The 15,847-nt window shown below is 53.4% G+C and overlaps 11 protein-coding genes across 11 annotated transcripts; 7 read left to right on the top strand and 4 right to left on the bottom strand.

Annotated features, from left to right (window-relative positions):
• Positions 1 to 832: 832 nt before the first annotated feature.
• PHYSODRAFT_432977 (hypothetical protein) lies at positions 833 to 1,330 on the top strand (the record flags this gene model as incomplete). Its single annotated transcript, XM_009536963.1, has 1 exon — positions 833 to 1,330. A coding segment is annotated over one exon (498 nt), but the record flags the coding sequence as incomplete, so codon positions are not given.
• A 580-nt stretch (positions 1,331 to 1,910) lies between these two features.
• On the bottom strand, positions 1,911 to 2,297 carry PHYSODRAFT_525645 (hypothetical protein; the record flags this gene model as incomplete). The annotated part of the gene is made up of 1 exon (XM_009536962.1): positions 1,911 to 2,297. A coding segment is annotated over one exon (387 nt), but the record flags the coding sequence as incomplete, so codon positions are not given.
• Positions 2,298 to 2,311: 14 nt separating this feature from the next.
• On the bottom strand, positions 2,312 to 2,770 carry PHYSODRAFT_525891 (hypothetical protein; the record flags this gene model as incomplete). Its single annotated transcript, XM_009536961.1, has 2 exons — positions 2,312 to 2,467; positions 2,549 to 2,770. Coding segments are annotated over 2 exons (378 nt in total), but the record flags the coding sequence as incomplete, so codon positions are not given.
• Positions 2,771 to 3,033: 263 nt separating this feature from the next.
• Positions 3,034 to 3,627, bottom strand: PHYSODRAFT_305561 (hypothetical protein; the record flags this gene model as incomplete). The annotated part of the gene is made up of 3 exons (XM_009536960.1): positions 3,034 to 3,210; positions 3,272 to 3,408; positions 3,492 to 3,627. The coding sequence occupies 3 exons, from the start codon at positions 3,625 to 3,627 to the stop codon at positions 3,034 to 3,036; spliced, it is 450 nt and encodes a 149-aa protein (XP_009535255.1).
• A 3,425-nt stretch (positions 3,628 to 7,052) lies between these two features.
• PHYSODRAFT_524868 (hypothetical protein) lies at positions 7,053 to 7,673 on the top strand (the record flags this gene model as incomplete). The annotated part of the gene is made up of 1 exon (XM_009536959.1): positions 7,053 to 7,673. One exon carries the CDS (start codon positions 7,053 to 7,055, stop codon positions 7,671 to 7,673), a length of 621 nt encoding a protein of 206 aa, XP_009535254.1.
• Positions 7,674 to 8,380: 707 nt separating this feature from the next.
• Positions 8,381 to 9,461, top strand: PHYSODRAFT_428566 (hypothetical protein; the record flags this gene model as incomplete). Its single annotated transcript, XM_009536958.1, has 2 exons — positions 8,381 to 8,989; positions 9,027 to 9,461. Coding segments are annotated over 2 exons (1,044 nt in total), but the record flags the coding sequence as incomplete, so codon positions are not given.
• Positions 9,462 to 10,189: 728 nt separating this feature from the next.
• Positions 10,190 to 10,540, top strand: PHYSODRAFT_434854 (hypothetical protein; the record flags this gene model as incomplete). Its single annotated transcript, XM_009536957.1, has 1 exon — positions 10,190 to 10,540. A coding segment is annotated over one exon (351 nt), but the record flags the coding sequence as incomplete, so codon positions are not given.
• Positions 10,541 to 10,818: 278 nt separating this feature from the next.
• PHYSODRAFT_525925 (hypothetical protein) lies at positions 10,819 to 11,037 on the bottom strand (the record flags this gene model as incomplete). The annotated part of the gene is made up of 1 exon (XM_009536956.1): positions 10,819 to 11,037. A coding segment is annotated over one exon (219 nt), but the record flags the coding sequence as incomplete, so codon positions are not given.
• Positions 11,038 to 11,613: 576 nt separating this feature from the next.
• Positions 11,614 to 12,720, top strand: PHYSODRAFT_318628 (hypothetical protein; the record flags this gene model as incomplete). The annotated part of the gene is made up of 3 exons (XM_009536955.1): positions 11,614 to 12,351; positions 12,397 to 12,489; positions 12,517 to 12,720. The coding sequence occupies 3 exons, from the start codon at positions 11,614 to 11,616 to the stop codon at positions 12,718 to 12,720; spliced, it is 1,035 nt and encodes a 344-aa protein (XP_009535250.1).
• A 275-nt stretch (positions 12,721 to 12,995) lies between these two features.
• Positions 12,996 to 13,553, top strand: PHYSODRAFT_339066 (hypothetical protein; the record flags this gene model as incomplete). Its single annotated transcript, XM_009536954.1, has 1 exon — positions 12,996 to 13,553. One exon carries the CDS (start codon positions 12,996 to 12,998, stop codon positions 13,551 to 13,553), a length of 558 nt encoding a protein of 185 aa, XP_009535249.1.
• A 1,629-nt stretch (positions 13,554 to 15,182) lies between these two features.
• On the top strand, positions 15,183 to 15,692 carry PHYSODRAFT_339065 (hypothetical protein; the record flags this gene model as incomplete). The annotated part of the gene is made up of 1 exon (XM_009536953.1): positions 15,183 to 15,692. The coding sequence occupies one exon, from the start codon at positions 15,183 to 15,185 to the stop codon at positions 15,690 to 15,692; it is 510 nt and encodes a 169-aa protein (XP_009535248.1).
• Positions 15,693 to 15,847: the final 155 nt, after the last annotated feature.

Genomic DNA, 15,847 nt, shown 5'->3' with positions numbered 1-15,847 from the left:
AGTTGTCTTATCGTCGTTGTAGGTGACAGATCACATGCGGTGATCATGCGGGAGGCAATCTTTGATTTCGTCCAGCCTGACGTTAGGCTTCCTCTCGAGCGTCGGTTCGACGGGATCAGCGTCGGTGGTTCGATTCACTTACGCTTTTGCTCACAATGGATACCGGTACTTTGCTGTCTTCTCTCCTCGACGTTGACGCCTCGACGGCAGGTGGGGGCTCGATTTAGGGGGCCGTGCATTACCGAGACTCGATGGACACGGATATCTCAGCAATCAACGCGTTCCTGAACGACTACAGCCCAGTCGAGATGTTGAACGGGATGGACGACATGCTAGGACTTATAGGCGCGAAAGGCGAGAGCTACATGAACTCAATTTCTCCGGTTTACTACCAGACATCAGATGACAGCAACAAAGACTCCGGTCGCGTGGAAGCAGAGATGTTGCAACGTGGGAGAAGCCGCAAGCGCGCCAAAACGCAACATCCTTCTCGAAAGGTACAAGTTGCGAGTCTGCGAACTGAAGCCGAGTGCTTCCACGCGAAACTGCAGTCTCTCCAGTACAAGTCAGCAAGAGCAGAATCGACCGACGCAGTGTCTTCGCGAGCACAGCATGCATGGCGACGCGTCGCTTTGTCCCAACTTGACCGGCGTCGAAGAGCAGAAGATGAAAACCTCTCGCTACGCGAAATGGTGGCCGTCCAAGTCCTCGAGGCGAAAAACCTGCGGCGAATTCTGAGACGGCGAACGAGGATTGAGGTACGTCTTGCCGAGCAGAACGGTCAGAATCCCTACAGTTGATGCTAATGGTGTTTTGTTATGTACAATAGATTATGGAGGATATGCTGGGTGTGAAGGAGAGGGTGTGGCTACTGAAGCAAAGTCCTCGCGATGATCCCGGTATCTTCGAGCAGCTGAGCCAAGACGCAAGCGCTCTTTATCGCAGAATCGATACCCTGTTTGCGACGAAAGACATGGACGCCCTGCCGTTCACTGGGCACACCCGTGAGGCAAATCTAGACAAGGTCAACGGCGCATATTACGAAGTTCAGCAGAAGCGAGTCGTGCCCTTCCGCCTCCACGACACGGACAACGCAGTGTGGCAATGTCTTGTCTCACTCGGGCTGACAAACCAGCGAGCCGTTGGAGGCCCCAATGTGCGGTTTAACTCGCACCCTGACCCCTCGAAGACCGAAGAGGACGCGCTCCAGAACACTTTTTCCGTCGTGATTTCAGGCGTCGGAGAGTTGGTCGGCACGCATAATTGGAAGGTGGTGCGACGGCACAAGGATGATAAGCGAGTCGCGTTCATTTGCCGAATATTAACCGAGCCAAGGTTTCAGAGCGGACACTCGGGAGTCAGTGCTACGTCAACCACACACATTATTCTCGAAACCTGGACGCTGTCTGGAGCCCCGTCTGGAGCTGTTCAACAATCGTTTCAACATCGCCAATTACCCGTGCAACAAGCTCGTCCCACGCAGCTAGTCGTGTCCTCCGAGGTACTCGAGATGTCGCGTTCAGCACTGAAATACATCTTCATCACGGTTGAGTCGGAGTGGAACCTCCAGACAACCTCCAGACTGGTAGAGCGGGTTAGCTCACGTGTCTTGGCTAGGGTATACATTCCGGTTAGCAGTTATGGGAGAGAAGAGATTTCTGGCTCGAACGAATCGCGGTTGAACGCACACAACACTTAATCGTTCCAGCACTATGCCATTCATGTGTATGAAGGGTATATGATCAAGTTATCCGTATCGTAGACACTGGAGCTTCTTCTTGTCCAGTTCGCCTAAGGCGGGAGCCCCGATGAAGTGTTCGAATCCCAAGAGAATATAAATCCCGCAGTTGTGGTTTTCCAACTGAGTTCCGACATCAGTATCGTACTCGAGGGTGTCAATTTTCTCACCTCTACGGCCGGCTTGAATGAGCCCCGCTAGCTTGTGGTCTCGAAGTGTTATTGAAGCCCATTCCCAATTCGGTCAAGTGTTTCAAATATCGCATGTGCTTTTCGTATTCGACCTCCGTCCTTGCATATACCAGGAGACGGACAACATCGCGTAGTTGTTCCTTCTGCCAGACCGAAAATCCGTAGGCTGAATTTGCTACCTCCTCTCCAAGATATTTCACGACATGAAATTGGCACAAAAGTATTCGCGCATCGGGAAATGCCTGCTTCAAGACTGAGATTTCAGTGAAATCTTTATCTACGAGTATGCACTGAATGCGAGGCCAATCAGGGTTGTTGCTCTTGAACTCCTCGATAGCTGTCAGTAAGGTCTCACTTCGCTCATTCTCGCATGCTGGACAAACTAGCCTTTCCCAAATACGTCATGCGCCATGAACGAAAACACTTTGTACTTCGATTCGTTAGTGCCGTGCGTCGCATCGATCAAAAGCACTTCCGAGAACCGTGAAAACGTGTCGCGCATACGTTCGGTCTGCAGGGTAAGACAAGTTGCTAGTTTCTAATCAATGAAAAAAAGAAAGTGTCAGAATATGATACTCCAATCGGTAGGATACTAGAGCAATAAACTAGACGTATATACCTTACCGTTGATGACCTCTGTGAAAATCCTAGCTATGTTGCCTGGTTGTTCGCTGAAGTCCGTCATGCATTTCTTTAAGCGCTGTACCCTGGTTGTGTTGTCGAACTCCTTGGTTTTCAGCGTCCGGAGTAAATTATGAACATCTCTGATGCTCGGCAAACGGTCGCAGTTCTCCAGAATGTACTGGTGAATGGTTTTCTTCTTTGCACCCACTTTCTGTAAAATAGAGACCGTGTGCACAACCTCATCCGGGATAGAAAGCCTTGCCCGTGGGTGGTGCTTGAACAGGCTTTCACTGACGGGGTGATCGTGCTCTAGTACAATCTTCGTAACGCACACCGCCCACTGTGATGGATCTGTACCAACCCGACGGACGCATGCATTTATCTACGAGGGACATGCCATTGACAATCCGGGTAAGCACATTTTCGCTTCTGATTGTAAGACATTCAAATCAATTAGCACAAGTACCTGAGCCGGACACTCTATCTGGCAACTTTGCTGTCGAAGACGTTTGCCTGTCCCCTCGACTTGTACTTCCCTGCATGGATACATTCGAGACCTCTTGCGTAGTGTTCGAACGATTCCGGGACTTTATCCGCTGGGTCATGCACCTTACTGTTACGAGCTTTCACGGTTTTAGAAGTCCTAAAGCGGAAACGCTGCATGCACGACACTGAGTTAGCATCAGCTTAGCTCAAATACAAAGCAAACAAAGCATACCTGGAACGTCCTTGATTGATAGGCATACACATGCGAGAAGAATTCCGACCACGAGCCAAATTCTGTAGCACCGAAATCTGCGGGGGAGAAGCTCGTAGAACCACCTCCGAAGGCGTGTGCCACCCCATCAGCTACAGCTGTACTTGTACGCCTCCGTGTGTGTGGTTGGTGGTTTGCTGTTGCTCATTTCGAGCTGATTGCGACGAAGCTTGCCACAAACTGCCGTCGATTTCACACTCTTGAGGAGTGTGAGCCGATTGAGCAACATCAGCTGCCCAAGCGCGTTCATCGTCGGCGACGATGAACGCGCAGCGACGATTCGTCGCTGTCGTCGTGAGTACTGGTGCTGGAGCCATCTTCGTCAGGTGCAGGGCGCTTTCTTCTTGCCGCTGTCTCCATCTCGGTCGGCGACGTCGAGGGATGTGCCTTCACTCCCTGCTATATTCCGGCCTGCGCTCCGTTTCACACTATTATTATCGACGATCGGCCTCTATACTTACCGTATACGCTATACGTTGGCTGGAAGGAAGAGTGGATGCTAGGGCTAGCTCCGTACATATGTGTGATGAAACCAGGTGTTCCCAGTCTGGAGCAGCAACAACTATCATTAATAATTTGGGGGATCCAGCATCACTTCCTCATTTACTCACCTCACGTGACAATGGAAACCAGCACTCTCTTGTCTTCGCTTTTTGACAGTGACGCTATCATGACAAACGGACACTCGGAGGACATTAGTTTCGCAGCCATCAGCGCGTTCTTGAACGAGTACAGCCCCGTAGAGGCATTTCACCTCCTGGACGATAACCACGAGCTTTGGAAGCGAACGCCAAGGGCTACACGATCTCACCTTCTTCAGTCCACCGCCAGCTCCAAGTGATCGACAACGGCGACTCGGATCGTGCGCTGTTGCAACCTGGAAGAAGCAGAAAGCGCGTCAAAACGCACTATTCCTCACACAAAGATCAAGTCGCAAGACTGCTTGCAGAAGCTGACGAGCTTCAAGCGAAGCTGCTCTCTCTTCAGTACAAATCAGCTAGACCAGATTCGGTCAAGGCAGCAACGGCGGAACCAATCCCCTCGCAAGCGCAGCAGATCTGGCGGCGTATGGCTCTCTCCCAACTCGACCGGCGTCAGGAAGCAGAAGCTGAAAATGTCACCCTGCGGGAAATGGTGGCTATCCAAGTGTGTGAAGCGAAAAACCTGCGGCGGCTTCTGAAGCGGCGAACGAGAATCGAGGTATGTTGGGCAAACGAAACCTCAACGAGCTTCCTCTTACTTACAATTTTTCTGTGTTGTTATCCCGTTAGATGATGGACGATATGCTGGGCGCGAAGGCGATGTTGAGGCTGAAGCAAACTGCTCACAATGACGCCGATATGTTCCAGAAGCTGAGCCAAGACGCCGACAAGCGTTACCGCACAATCGATTACCTTTTCCAAGCGAAAGACATGGATGCCCTGCCGTTTACTGGTCACTCGCATTAGGTCAACTTGGAGAAGACGAAAGGTGCGTTCTACGAAGTCCGTCAGAAGCGACGTTTTCCTTTCAACCTCCACGAAACAGGCGACGCAGTATGGCAACGTCTTCGTACGTGGGGGACGACGAACATGCGAAGCATTGGGGGGCCTACGATGTGGCTTAACTCGCATGACAATGGCACCAAAGTTGTTGATGAGGACACGCTCCAGTACCGTGGTGGTCTCCAGTGTCGAAGATTTCATCGGCACGTACAACCGGAAGGTGGTGCGCAGATTCAAGGAAAGCAAGCGAATCGTATTCATTTGCCGAATAGTAGGCGAGGCGAGTTTTCAGAGCGGCCACTCCGGTGTCATTGCTACGACAACCACGTCTGTCGTTCTCGAGGAAGGTGGCTCCAATAGCACCGAGATGAAAGTGTACTTCAGCGCTGAACGCGGGATTTTACCCGATACGGAGAACACGACTGCTCGAATGGGGATAGCCGTGTTTGACGAGCTCGTTCCTCGATGCTCAGGCGATGTTGAAACGATACTAATGGAGAGGCAGCAGCTTTAGTGGGGTGGCAGTGTTGAAGATTCTAAGAAGAACTGCAGATAAAACGACATCTGCCAGAACAGTAAAAGCAACTTTGTTTTTGCGTGGATAATGAGCCAAAACTGTCTGTTGTCGTACTCGCCCGTATTCATGAGCCATTTGGCCACTTCGTTTAGTGTCAGCGACACAACCGTCAGCCACGCCAGTTGCCTGCAGAGGACTGAGGGCTGCTGAATGGACGTGTATCACTAGTTGTCACTTGATCGCGTTGTCTTGGCGCGTTATCGTCAGTAGCACCTGAGTGCTCTTGGCTTCGAAGTAATCGACGCTCGGTGCTCTCCTAGACTTGCGCGACTCGCATTTCTTATACTCATAGACAGGGTCGGCGTCTTGGCCATGGTCGCGGCTCGGTCAGGGTGGTAGCGAACTAGAACCGAAGCAAACCAACACTGGCATGCAAGTTGAAGTGGATAGCCTTACCCAGGGTTGCCTAATATTGCATTTTTATCTATTGCGACCAGATCAAACCAATAGATAATCTTATTGGTAGAGAAAATCAGGTAAATAAATTATTATTTGCCCTTTTCTGGTGACTAATTACAAGTGTACTTGGTGACAAATTCTCAATAATCTATTGATACGGGTCTTGGAAACCACGTCAATAAATATATTGGAAATATTTATTGCATTTATTTCAGCATCAATTTATTTTTCGGCATCCCTGGCATTACCCGTCTATCCTGATAGTTCCTGAAGGTAAAAGGTTAAACTGAGACAACGGCAACAAAAATGTTACTTATCCACCATTTAGAGTTATCGAGATAATCGCTTTAAAAGAGGCCAGGTTCAAAATCGAAACTAAACGAAGTCGTGAGAAAACGAGGAGTTTTGATTTTCAAAAATTTGAAGGGGGTGTATCGGCACGGATACCATTTCGAAAAGCCCCTCGGACCACTACCTACAGCCATGCAGACACCACCCACGACGCCGACAGCACCAACCTCGCGCGCTGCAGCGCCAACTGCGCAGCCTGCGCAACCTCCAGCGCTGCCTCTCTCATCCTCGCCACCGGCCACTTCGGCGCCAAGCCCGCCAGCCACGGCTCCGAGTCCGCCAGCCGCGACGTCGGGTCCGCCAGCAACGACATCGCCCTCCCAGGCGCTGACTCCGCCGGCCACAACGTCCCCCTCCACGGCGCTGACTCTGTCGACCACGGCACCCCTTGCTGCTCGGCGTCGCGAAGCAGACGAAGAGCCTGATTCTGCTGACGATTCTGTCTGTGGTGTCGATCCCACTGCTACCAGTGAGAGTGAGGTGAACGAGGACAGCAGCGACGACGAGGAACCGCTCACAGCAGAGAGCGCGAGCAGTGAAGCCGAAGATGAAGAGGATATTAGTATCTTTTTGAATGACGCGAGTCCTCGAGCCCGTGTGACTGAGGTGATTCATGAGAACGAGTGCGTCAAGGGCAAGGCTCGTGAGTTGGAGTTCTTGTTGTGCTCGCTGGACCAGATGACGAAGCAAGAGCGCACCACGAGCTTGTACACGCTCCTGGCTGTGTTGATGCAGACCCCCATGGTTGAGCGTAAGAGAGGACGGGGTGACCGCGAGAAGTTTCCGCACATCCTCCCCTACGTAGGTCATGTGTGCCGACCCACTTTCGCGCTCTGCTATGGAGTAGTCCCCATTACTTTGCAGCGCTACAAGATGCGCATCCGAGACGGTAACATGTCGATCAAGGCGCATGGTAACCGGCTCAACACGCATGCAGCTCGTAGAGGCTGTTAGTTCAGCGTCCAAGAGCTCAATCACGATGCATCTGCCTCGCGGAAGCTCAGCGTTCAAGTCCTACAAACCTATTCTCACCGAATTGTACAAACGACTTGACGGCATCCTGAAGTTCCAGATTTTCACGATGGACGCATCGCAGCCGGGCGTCGTTGTCTGCAAGAAAGGCCCCGAGAGCGAACCTGCAGAGATTAGTTTGAGCCGTCAAATTGACGGGATCTTCACCACGAAGGAGAAGGTGCAGCTGATGATGACGGACCATATCGAGACGCTGTCCCCTTCTGTCCGTAACACCGAGAAAATTGCGCAGATGTACCACAACATCAGGCCCTACGTTCCTGCTGAATTTCAGAGGGATCCCCTCTACGCCAAGCCTAGCGAGCAGGAAGGAGAAGATGCCAAGTCACGGAAACAAGCACGACGTGAGCATCGCGCGGCAATGGCCGTGGCGGCTAAGGCTAACCAAGACCAGCGTGGTATCACGGAGGCTGTTGCGACGAAAAAGAACCCAGCAAAGAAGAGGGCTACTGCAGCAAAGAAGACGCAAAAGAACAAGAAGCACGAAGCTACTGCGGATCTGCCTGCTGAGCAAGAATAGGCAGCCCAAGGTTGTAGTCGATCATTATGATACTTATGTCCACAGTTCATTCAAAATGTTACTTATATCCAGATATCAAATTTTCTAAAAAAAATTCAAAAAGATACCCCTCGTGATTTGAAGTGACGGCACAAAAGTGAGATTCTAACACTGTTAGGCTTCGAATTAGCTAAAACGGACAACATTGTCGGATTCGCTGACTAATTTTACACCAGTTCATCAAAAAAAAAATTCCCTTTCGGGGTTGAAGTCGGACATATATTTTTTGACGGTCTCGTTCTCGGTCGTTTCTTCATACCAGAAGCTCGGGAGGGGCTCAAACGAAAGAGGAGACATCCCTCCTTCCAATTATGCGCCTAAATCGCGATTCGTACTTAGGTTGATAAGTAACATTTTGTTTGCCGTCGTCTCAAATGGAGTCGACCTGGACCGCAGATTTTCTGGACGTGTCGCTTGAACTGGAGCTGCTGGATGACGTGGACGGCTTCGATCTCTTCTTCTCGGATGTCGGCGATGCTCTCGATCCTGCATACGCAGCAGGAGACGAAACGCTGGACGAAAGCCGCGCGCTGACGCAGCAACTGGATCCCGTCAGAGACCGTGACCCAAGCCCGTCAAAGTTGAAACATTCCCGAACCGACTCAGAGCAGAACGCCGACAATCCTTCTCCAGAGGTTCACAATCCGCAAAAATCAACGAGGAAGCTCCGGCACCAACGCAAGAAGGATGAACTCCATTATTTGAGGAGCCAAGTGACCGAACTCGAAAAAGACCTCGAGCGTCTCAAGAATTCGAGCACAACTCACACGGAAGAACAAACCGCTACGCCGCCCTCAGAGGCTGATGTTACTTTGCTGTGGGAACGGGTAGCTCAGAACCAGAGGAAGGAGCGGGTGAGGGCGGAAGTGGAGAACGCCAAGCTCCGAGAGCGACTCGAGGGCCAACTCAAACTTGCCAAGAGCCTGGAGAAGCTGCTGCGTAAACGTCCGGCGGAGGATGAGGCACTGGGGGGACGTCATGACTCGAAGACGAGGCCGCGAACGGCAACGGGTGTTGAGGAGTCGACGATTTTTGCCCTGTTGTCTGGGAGAGTAGACACTTTGTACGAGCGCGTGGACTCAGTGGTAAATGAGGCGGGACTAGCGGTTGTCAGGCGCGAGCGCAATGAAGCTCAGGTGAAGCGAGATAACTTTGGAAGGGTTTGTGTGGAGCTGGTCGACGCTAGAGTCCTCCCGTTTGGTGTTCAAGACGTCGCGAGGGCGGTGTGGAAAACGCTGACAAGCAAGCGCATTGAGCTGGACAACGGGTACTACAAGGTACGAACGGGTCTTTATGCTGAGGGTTGATGAGCAGGCTGAATTAATATTTGGCTTTTGGCAGGCTTTGGATTGCACGGATGACATAGTTCGAGCAGAGTTTTGCGTCACGATGCGTCTCCGCCGGGCAGAGGAGGCTCTTGTGCGTATGCATATCTTCGGGAGGCGCTTGATGCAGGAGAATCGGGTTGTTATGGTTTGGGCAACGTTCGGTCAAACGGAAGGGGCTCCGTTCGGCATGCAGCGCATTAATCTCAGTGAGAGCGGGTGGACTCTGGTGGAAGACACGGCGGGCGATGTTCCAGGTGGATCCATTGTGCAGTCCTGTGTGCGTTTGACACCCGAGCTGGACGACGCTCGTGGTCCTAAGGAGCATGTTGGAGTGCTGGCAGACCTTGTCATCGGCTCGTACGGGTTGAACATGCAGACGCTGCACCAAGCAGTGGAAAACTGTCTGGTGCAAGACGCACTGCTCAAAAACGATAAAATGTTGGGGAAGTAAGCCTGTGCGAGCAAATGGACGGCTCACTACATGGTATTCGTTAATGATCTGTACGCAGTAGTGCACGACACTCTAGCCTCAGTCTACGACGACAGCTTCTTGGTGATCTCCGCGAAGCTCTGGCCCTGGATCTTGGCGATCTCCAGCTCAATGTCGCTCGGCTGACGCGATCCGTCCAGAAGCATTATCAGCGAGAGGAAACAAGCGTCGGTGGATGACTCGGCGGCAACTTGCTGAAGGCTTAGTCTACAAAGGGCCACTCTTTTGCATCTGCATAGGTCACTCTTCAGCACCCACAGTCTTCTTTCTGCTGCGTTTGCACCACCAGCATGCGCCGCCACCGTGGGTTTTGGGCCTTCGCCGCCGAGCAAGGCGAGGCTTTGGTGTCGGCCGGGGCGGCCAACTTCGCTCGTGTGCGCCTTGCAGAATCTAACCCTGGTAAGGATTCGGCGACTGTCAAGTGGCTGTGCAACCGTGCTGGTAGGAAGCTCCGAGATCACTGGAACGCCATCAAGCCTGCCGAGCGCGATCACTTCATCCGGTGCTACCCCGATGAGACCTTCCCACTTGTCGACGCTCCTAGCGGTATTTTGGATGGCCGCCAAGATCCTAACAACTACAAGGGTCGCCAGTCAGAACCCGTGACAACACCGCAAGTTATCCAGGAAGCTGTCCCAGCGCCTCAGCTGCACCTTCAACCGCCGCTGGACGATAGAACGGCTGCAGCCGTCAAGCAAGTTAATGCAGCCCGCGAGGGCCTTTTCCAGGCAGCCTTGCTTGCTGCGTGCACGAACATCGGTCTGGCTGTGCACAGTGGAGACGCCATGGCAGTGGCGGTCAATGCTTCCAGAGCCGCTGAGATCATGGGTGCCATTGTGGCCTCAGCAGTGCCCGTGGACTCTCGCAGCAAGGTCCTCGGCATCACCAACGAGGTAGTGCAGCACCTAAACGCTAGCCCCACTTCATTGCTGATGTACGACGGCGACGACGAACGCGGTGAAGCTGTTGCAGAGATGGCCCGGGCGGTAAAAAATGCGGATGCGAAGCTGTGCGACAGCGTCGCGTCGGCGTGCAGCACAAGCCCGACCTTCGCAGCGATGTACGCTAAGAGGACTACCGCCCCGCACGTTACTGCAGACTGCCTCCGGCATGTGTTCTGGTTGGGGGAGGCTAACGGTGAGAATACGAGGCCCCAAACATCACCTCTGCCCTCGCTGTCCGTGGTGCCAAGAGATTCTGCAAGTCCGGGTACGCCGTCGGCGGTGAACACATCGCCCGCTTCGGTCTTCAGAAGTCTCCCAAAGTCACTCAGAAGTAGGCCCGTTCCCAGGATGCCGTCGGCGTTCTTGAGCACGTCCGGCGTGGCGATGGGCAGGTCGGGCTTGGGCGGGGCGTGCAGAGCCTTGAGCAGGTCGTCGTTGAGTGTTTTCTGCACCTGGTAGACGCTGGCCTTGACGCCAGGCACAGACGTCACGCCGGCCTTGAGGGAGTTGGCCAGCTTGGCCACGTGCCCGTACATGGAGTAGTAGATGGCCACGTTGGTCATGACTGCTGAGGAGATAGAGAGGACTTTGGGTACGCTAATTGACTTGTGTGTGCGCCTTGGGGTCAACCACCGGCCAATTGGTGCGACGCCATGATGATGTACGTGCAGGAATACGGGCCACCGTGGGCCAGTTGCAACAACTTGGCTTCAACGGTGATATCATGGTTTTAGTGTAATCCTGCGGTTTTACGCTAATTCATCACGAGTTCGACAATGGCGAGTGGCGACGACACGCGCGGCCTCTCGCTGGACGACGTGGCGCTGTCCGCGGCGCTGCTGCCGGACTTCCTGGACGAGCTGAAGGAGGAAGATCTGCTCTGTACGTCGCCCGTGGAGCTGTCGGCTGGCTCGCCGTCGTTCGCGAGCTATCAAGCGCCTTCCGAGACGTCTCCCAGGCCCATCTTCGGGCAGTTTTCCGTCGTTAACGGCAGTTCCACGTCGTCTTCAAGTCTTAAAGACCCCGTAACACGTACAGCAGCCGCTGCGCAACGTTTAGCGCCACCCGTGGCTCGAAATGGCGTCGAAATGAGCTCGAAATCTCCTAAAGCAGCGCTGAAAGACGCGCACAAGCCCCCGATGCAGAACTCGACGCGGATCCGCCAGAAGGAGGAGCTCAGCTACCTGCGCAACAAGGTGCAGGCGCTGGAGCAGGAGCTGGAGGCCAAGAAGCGCGAGCTCATGGCCTCAAGCACGGACAACAAGGAGAACAGACTGGCGAGCAGAGCGCGCCGAGGCCGCTGGCAGCGCATCGCCAAGCATCAGTTGGTCGAGAAGCAGCGCGCCGAGATGCAGAACCTGCAGCTGAAGGAGACGCTCGTGGAGCAGCTCAAGCTGGCCCGCAGTCTGCAGAAGCTGCTCAAGCGGAGCGTGGTCAGGAAGGACGAGGGCACGGAGGCCGCGCAGCTCCAGGCGCGCCTCGAGTTCACCCACTACTGCAGTGGCAGTGGGGAGGACGCGCTGTACGAAACCCTGCTAAAGGACATGGACGCCGTGTACGCCGAGGTGGACGCGGTCTGTGCGAGGAACTCGATCATGCAGAGCCTCGAGGAGGGCTCGAACGTGTCAAGCTTGCAGGTTGGCGACTCGTACGCGCTGTACTTGGAGACCACCAACTCCAAGGTCGTGCCCTTCGGGATGGAGGAGACGTGCTCTGCCGTGTGGAGGTGCCTGTCGAGGGAGCACATCAAGCTGGCGGACGGCACGTACCATGGCGTGGCCAGCTCGTCGGACACCATTCGAGCCAAGGCCATCACGACGCTGCGGGTGGACACGACCCAAGCTCGGCTGCAGATGAGGTTTGCCATGAAGAAGTACGTGGAGAGAGGGCGGATGGTGATCACGTGTGAGTCGGCGTCGGAGAGCGAAGGCCCGAGGGATCTGCTACATGGACTCAAGATGATGCAGCGTGCGTGGGTCGTGATCCGCCCAGTGCCCATTGAAGAGGACGAGCTGGTTGATGGCAATGAACCTCCTGAAGAGACGATCATCCAGCTGTGCATGAGACTCACTCCGTCGTTGTCGGCAGGGGTGCTGGGCACTCCGGGTCCGCGGACTGGCGCGATCACGGAGCTTCTGCTTGCAGCCGTGCATCGGAACCTCAGTTGGTTGTTCCAAACCGTCGAGAATATCCTGATGGAGCACGATTTCGGTGCCGCGCCTCAACATTATGATGGCAGAAAGTGATGTGGATGCATGAGGAAGTCGCGCTGAGACGTTGGCTTGGCGTTGGAGGCAGGATGGAACGTGGCACAATTGCTAGCGGGGTCAGCGCGGTGAAGCTTCTCAGCGCTGTCAGGGCAGTAAATAGCTTCGCACAGCCGCCACGTCAGCCTGACTGGTCCCGTCAGCGCTGTGTTGCGCTTGCAACCAATTACCAGCTGCCAGGTAAAATTTCGGTGTCGGACCAGTTGCCACCACAACTTTCAATTCCCTCCGCGTCAAAGCAAACCAAGTCGGAAATGGGCAACGTCACGTCACAATACGTGGAAGCCGGCCTGGATCGAATGGCGAGTTACTGGACGAAGCCGAAACGCATTCTCCTTCTGGGCCTCGACGGTGCTGGCAAGACGACGCTCCTGTACAAGATGAAGCTCGGGAACATCGAGGCGATCTCAACGATCAGCTTAAACGTTGAGACCATTAAGTACGAGAAGACTGAGTTCACAATCTGGGACTTCAGCGGCCGACAAAGGCAACGCCCTCTCTGGGGCTTCTACTCGAAGAACACGGATGCGGTGATCTATGTGATCGATTCGGCTGATCGCGGCCGGATCGACGAAGCGGTCCACGAGCTGCACCGTGTCTTCGACGAGGACGCGCTGCGCGATTGCAAGCTGCTGGTACTGGCCAACAAGCAGGACCAGCCGGACTGCATGAGCGTCGAGGAGCTTCACGAGAAGTTGGCATTGCATCGCGTGATCAGAAATTCTACCCACATCACGAGAACAGTGGCTACGTCTGGGCAAGGCATCGACGAAGGCATGATGTGGCTGAGCAGGGCCGTCACCAACAAGTAGCGGCGTTGTTATCGCGAGCCAGCTCAGAGGGCGGTGAGCCCGCAACTTCTCTTCGCAACTTCACACAGAACATACAAACGTTATTGTACAGAATGCATATAGTGCTAGTCTCCAATTCTGTCTAAACGAAGGCGTAAATCGTTCTATTTAACTCGTTGTTTTACCATAACCACAGGACCCTCGGCTCGATGTAGACTGTAGCTAAGGCTTTGATTCTCTCAAGTGGAGCGCAAACGCAAATCTCAATTAGGGCTCGCAAATAGCGACTTTCGAGTTACCCACCCGGTCGCTTCTCCTGGGACCACTCGGGTACTCGCACCCACGCGACAACCCTTTTCGAGTCTACCCGGCTCATTTTACTATGTTATCCTAAGGCACTGCATTATACGAAGTATGCAGCTCAATCTACGCTTGGTATAAGAACTTCTCCGCCAAGCCTTCTCGTTTGAGGCTTCATGGGTGAAACTCCAAGTGCACTTTCATACAATTTATTCTTCCGGTACACGCCATTTAGCTATAATTTAGATTTCCTTGATGTGTTCGGGTATACCTGCAACACCCGAACGGCTTTACTTTCGAGTATTTCGCGGGCTTTCGAGTAATGAGTAATATACTTGGGCTTTCGAGTACATACACTCATTTGAATTCGTGCACTGCGTCAGCTTGCAAATACTGACCCCACTCTGAAGACATTGCTTGTTGGGTTGCCATTCACGAACGCAAATAACGAGCTACAAACCCTTATGAGGACAACTTTTGTTCTATTTCACGCTAGATGACGCTTGAGTTTTCTATTAGCTTGCTAACGCCCACATAAGTGGTTTGATGCGTTGCTTCTCCACATACATTCACATTATGCCTTCCTCCGGTGTCGTCCAAAGTGGCGATGCCGGACGTGGCATCTTTTCTAAGCGATAAATAAGATTTATCTCGAATTACTCAGAAGTCAGTGAAGTGTAATACTCACAATTGGGCGGGTAAGCAATTTACCCAGGTTCGGGTACCCGATTGCGAGCCCTGGTCTCAAACCATCCACTTTTGATCAGAATCGAGTCATTGCCGGCGGGGTTGCTGGGCACTCCGGGGCGGTCACGGAGTTCTTCTTGCAGCTGTGCATCGGAACCTCAGTTGGCTGTTCCAAACTATTGAGAATATCGTGGTGTCGGTACTGCGCCTCTAAGGTTGTGCTCGACAAACGTGGCCGATAACGATAGTGGTGATGGTGGAAGTTCACGATGAGGTATATGAAGTTCTGCCTGTGGAGACGACAAATTATCAGAGAATCTCTCAATTTGCTGTCTCTGACAGCGATTCACTTACTGTTGGAGGCCGGGTGGAACGTGGCCCATTGGAGTCATCGGTATGATGAGGCTCCGTACGAACCTCGACGTGCAGCTTCGGACTGCCGCCACGTCAGCTTGACTTGATCAATTGGTGGAACGTCCCCCGCCAATATTATCGCATGCGTTCTGCAACCAATCACCATCTGCCAGGTCAAGTTTGACAAGCATGGCAGATGATACATTTCGGTGTTGGCAATGATGGTCGGACCAAGGAAAACGTCTTCGAGTTTGTTGCCATAACTACTTTTCATCAGACCAAGTAACTTCACTCGACACTCAACTGGAAATGGGCAACCTTGTGTCCCAGTACGTGGAAGCAGCGATGGATCGGATGGCGAACTACTGGACGAAGCCAAGTCGGATTCTCCTGTTAGGCCTCGACGGTGCTGGCAAAACCACGCTGCTGTATAAGATGAAGCTGGGCGAGGCCATCACGACCATCCCAACGATCGGCTTTAACGTCGAGACCTTCAAGTACAAGAACATCGAGTTTACGGCCTGGGATATCGGTGGCCAGAGTAAGCTGCGTCCGCTTTGGCGCTTCTACTACGAGGGCGCGGATGCGGTGATCTTTGTGATTGATTCGGCTGATCGCTACCGGATCGACGAAGCGGTCCACGAGCTGCACCGTGTCTTTGAAGACGACGCGCTACGTGACTGCAAGCTGCTGGTGCTGGCCAACAAGCAGGATCAGCCGGACTGCATGAACGTCGAAGAGCTCCGCGAAAAGCTGTCACTGCATCGCGTGACCCGGAATCCTTCACATATCTCGAAAACAGTGGCTGTGTCTGGGTAAGGCATCGACGAAGGCATGATGTGGCTGAGCAGGGCCGTCACCGGCAAGTAGCGGTGTTGTCATGGCGAGCCAGCTCAGACGTCGGTGGGTCTGCAACTTCTCTTCGCAACTTCAAAGCGGCAACATCGACGAAAACACACAAAACATACAAACTT

This window comes from Phytophthora sojae, assembly GCF_000149755.1.
Source record: "Phytophthora sojae unplaced genomic scaffold PHYSOscaffold_10, whole genome shotgun sequence".
Lineage (NCBI taxonomy): Eukaryota > Oomycota > Peronosporomycetes > Peronosporales > Peronosporaceae > Phytophthora > Phytophthora sojae.
The sequence above is the reverse complement of the archived record's forward strand: the minus strand, read 5'-3'. Positions and strand labels throughout refer to the sequence as shown.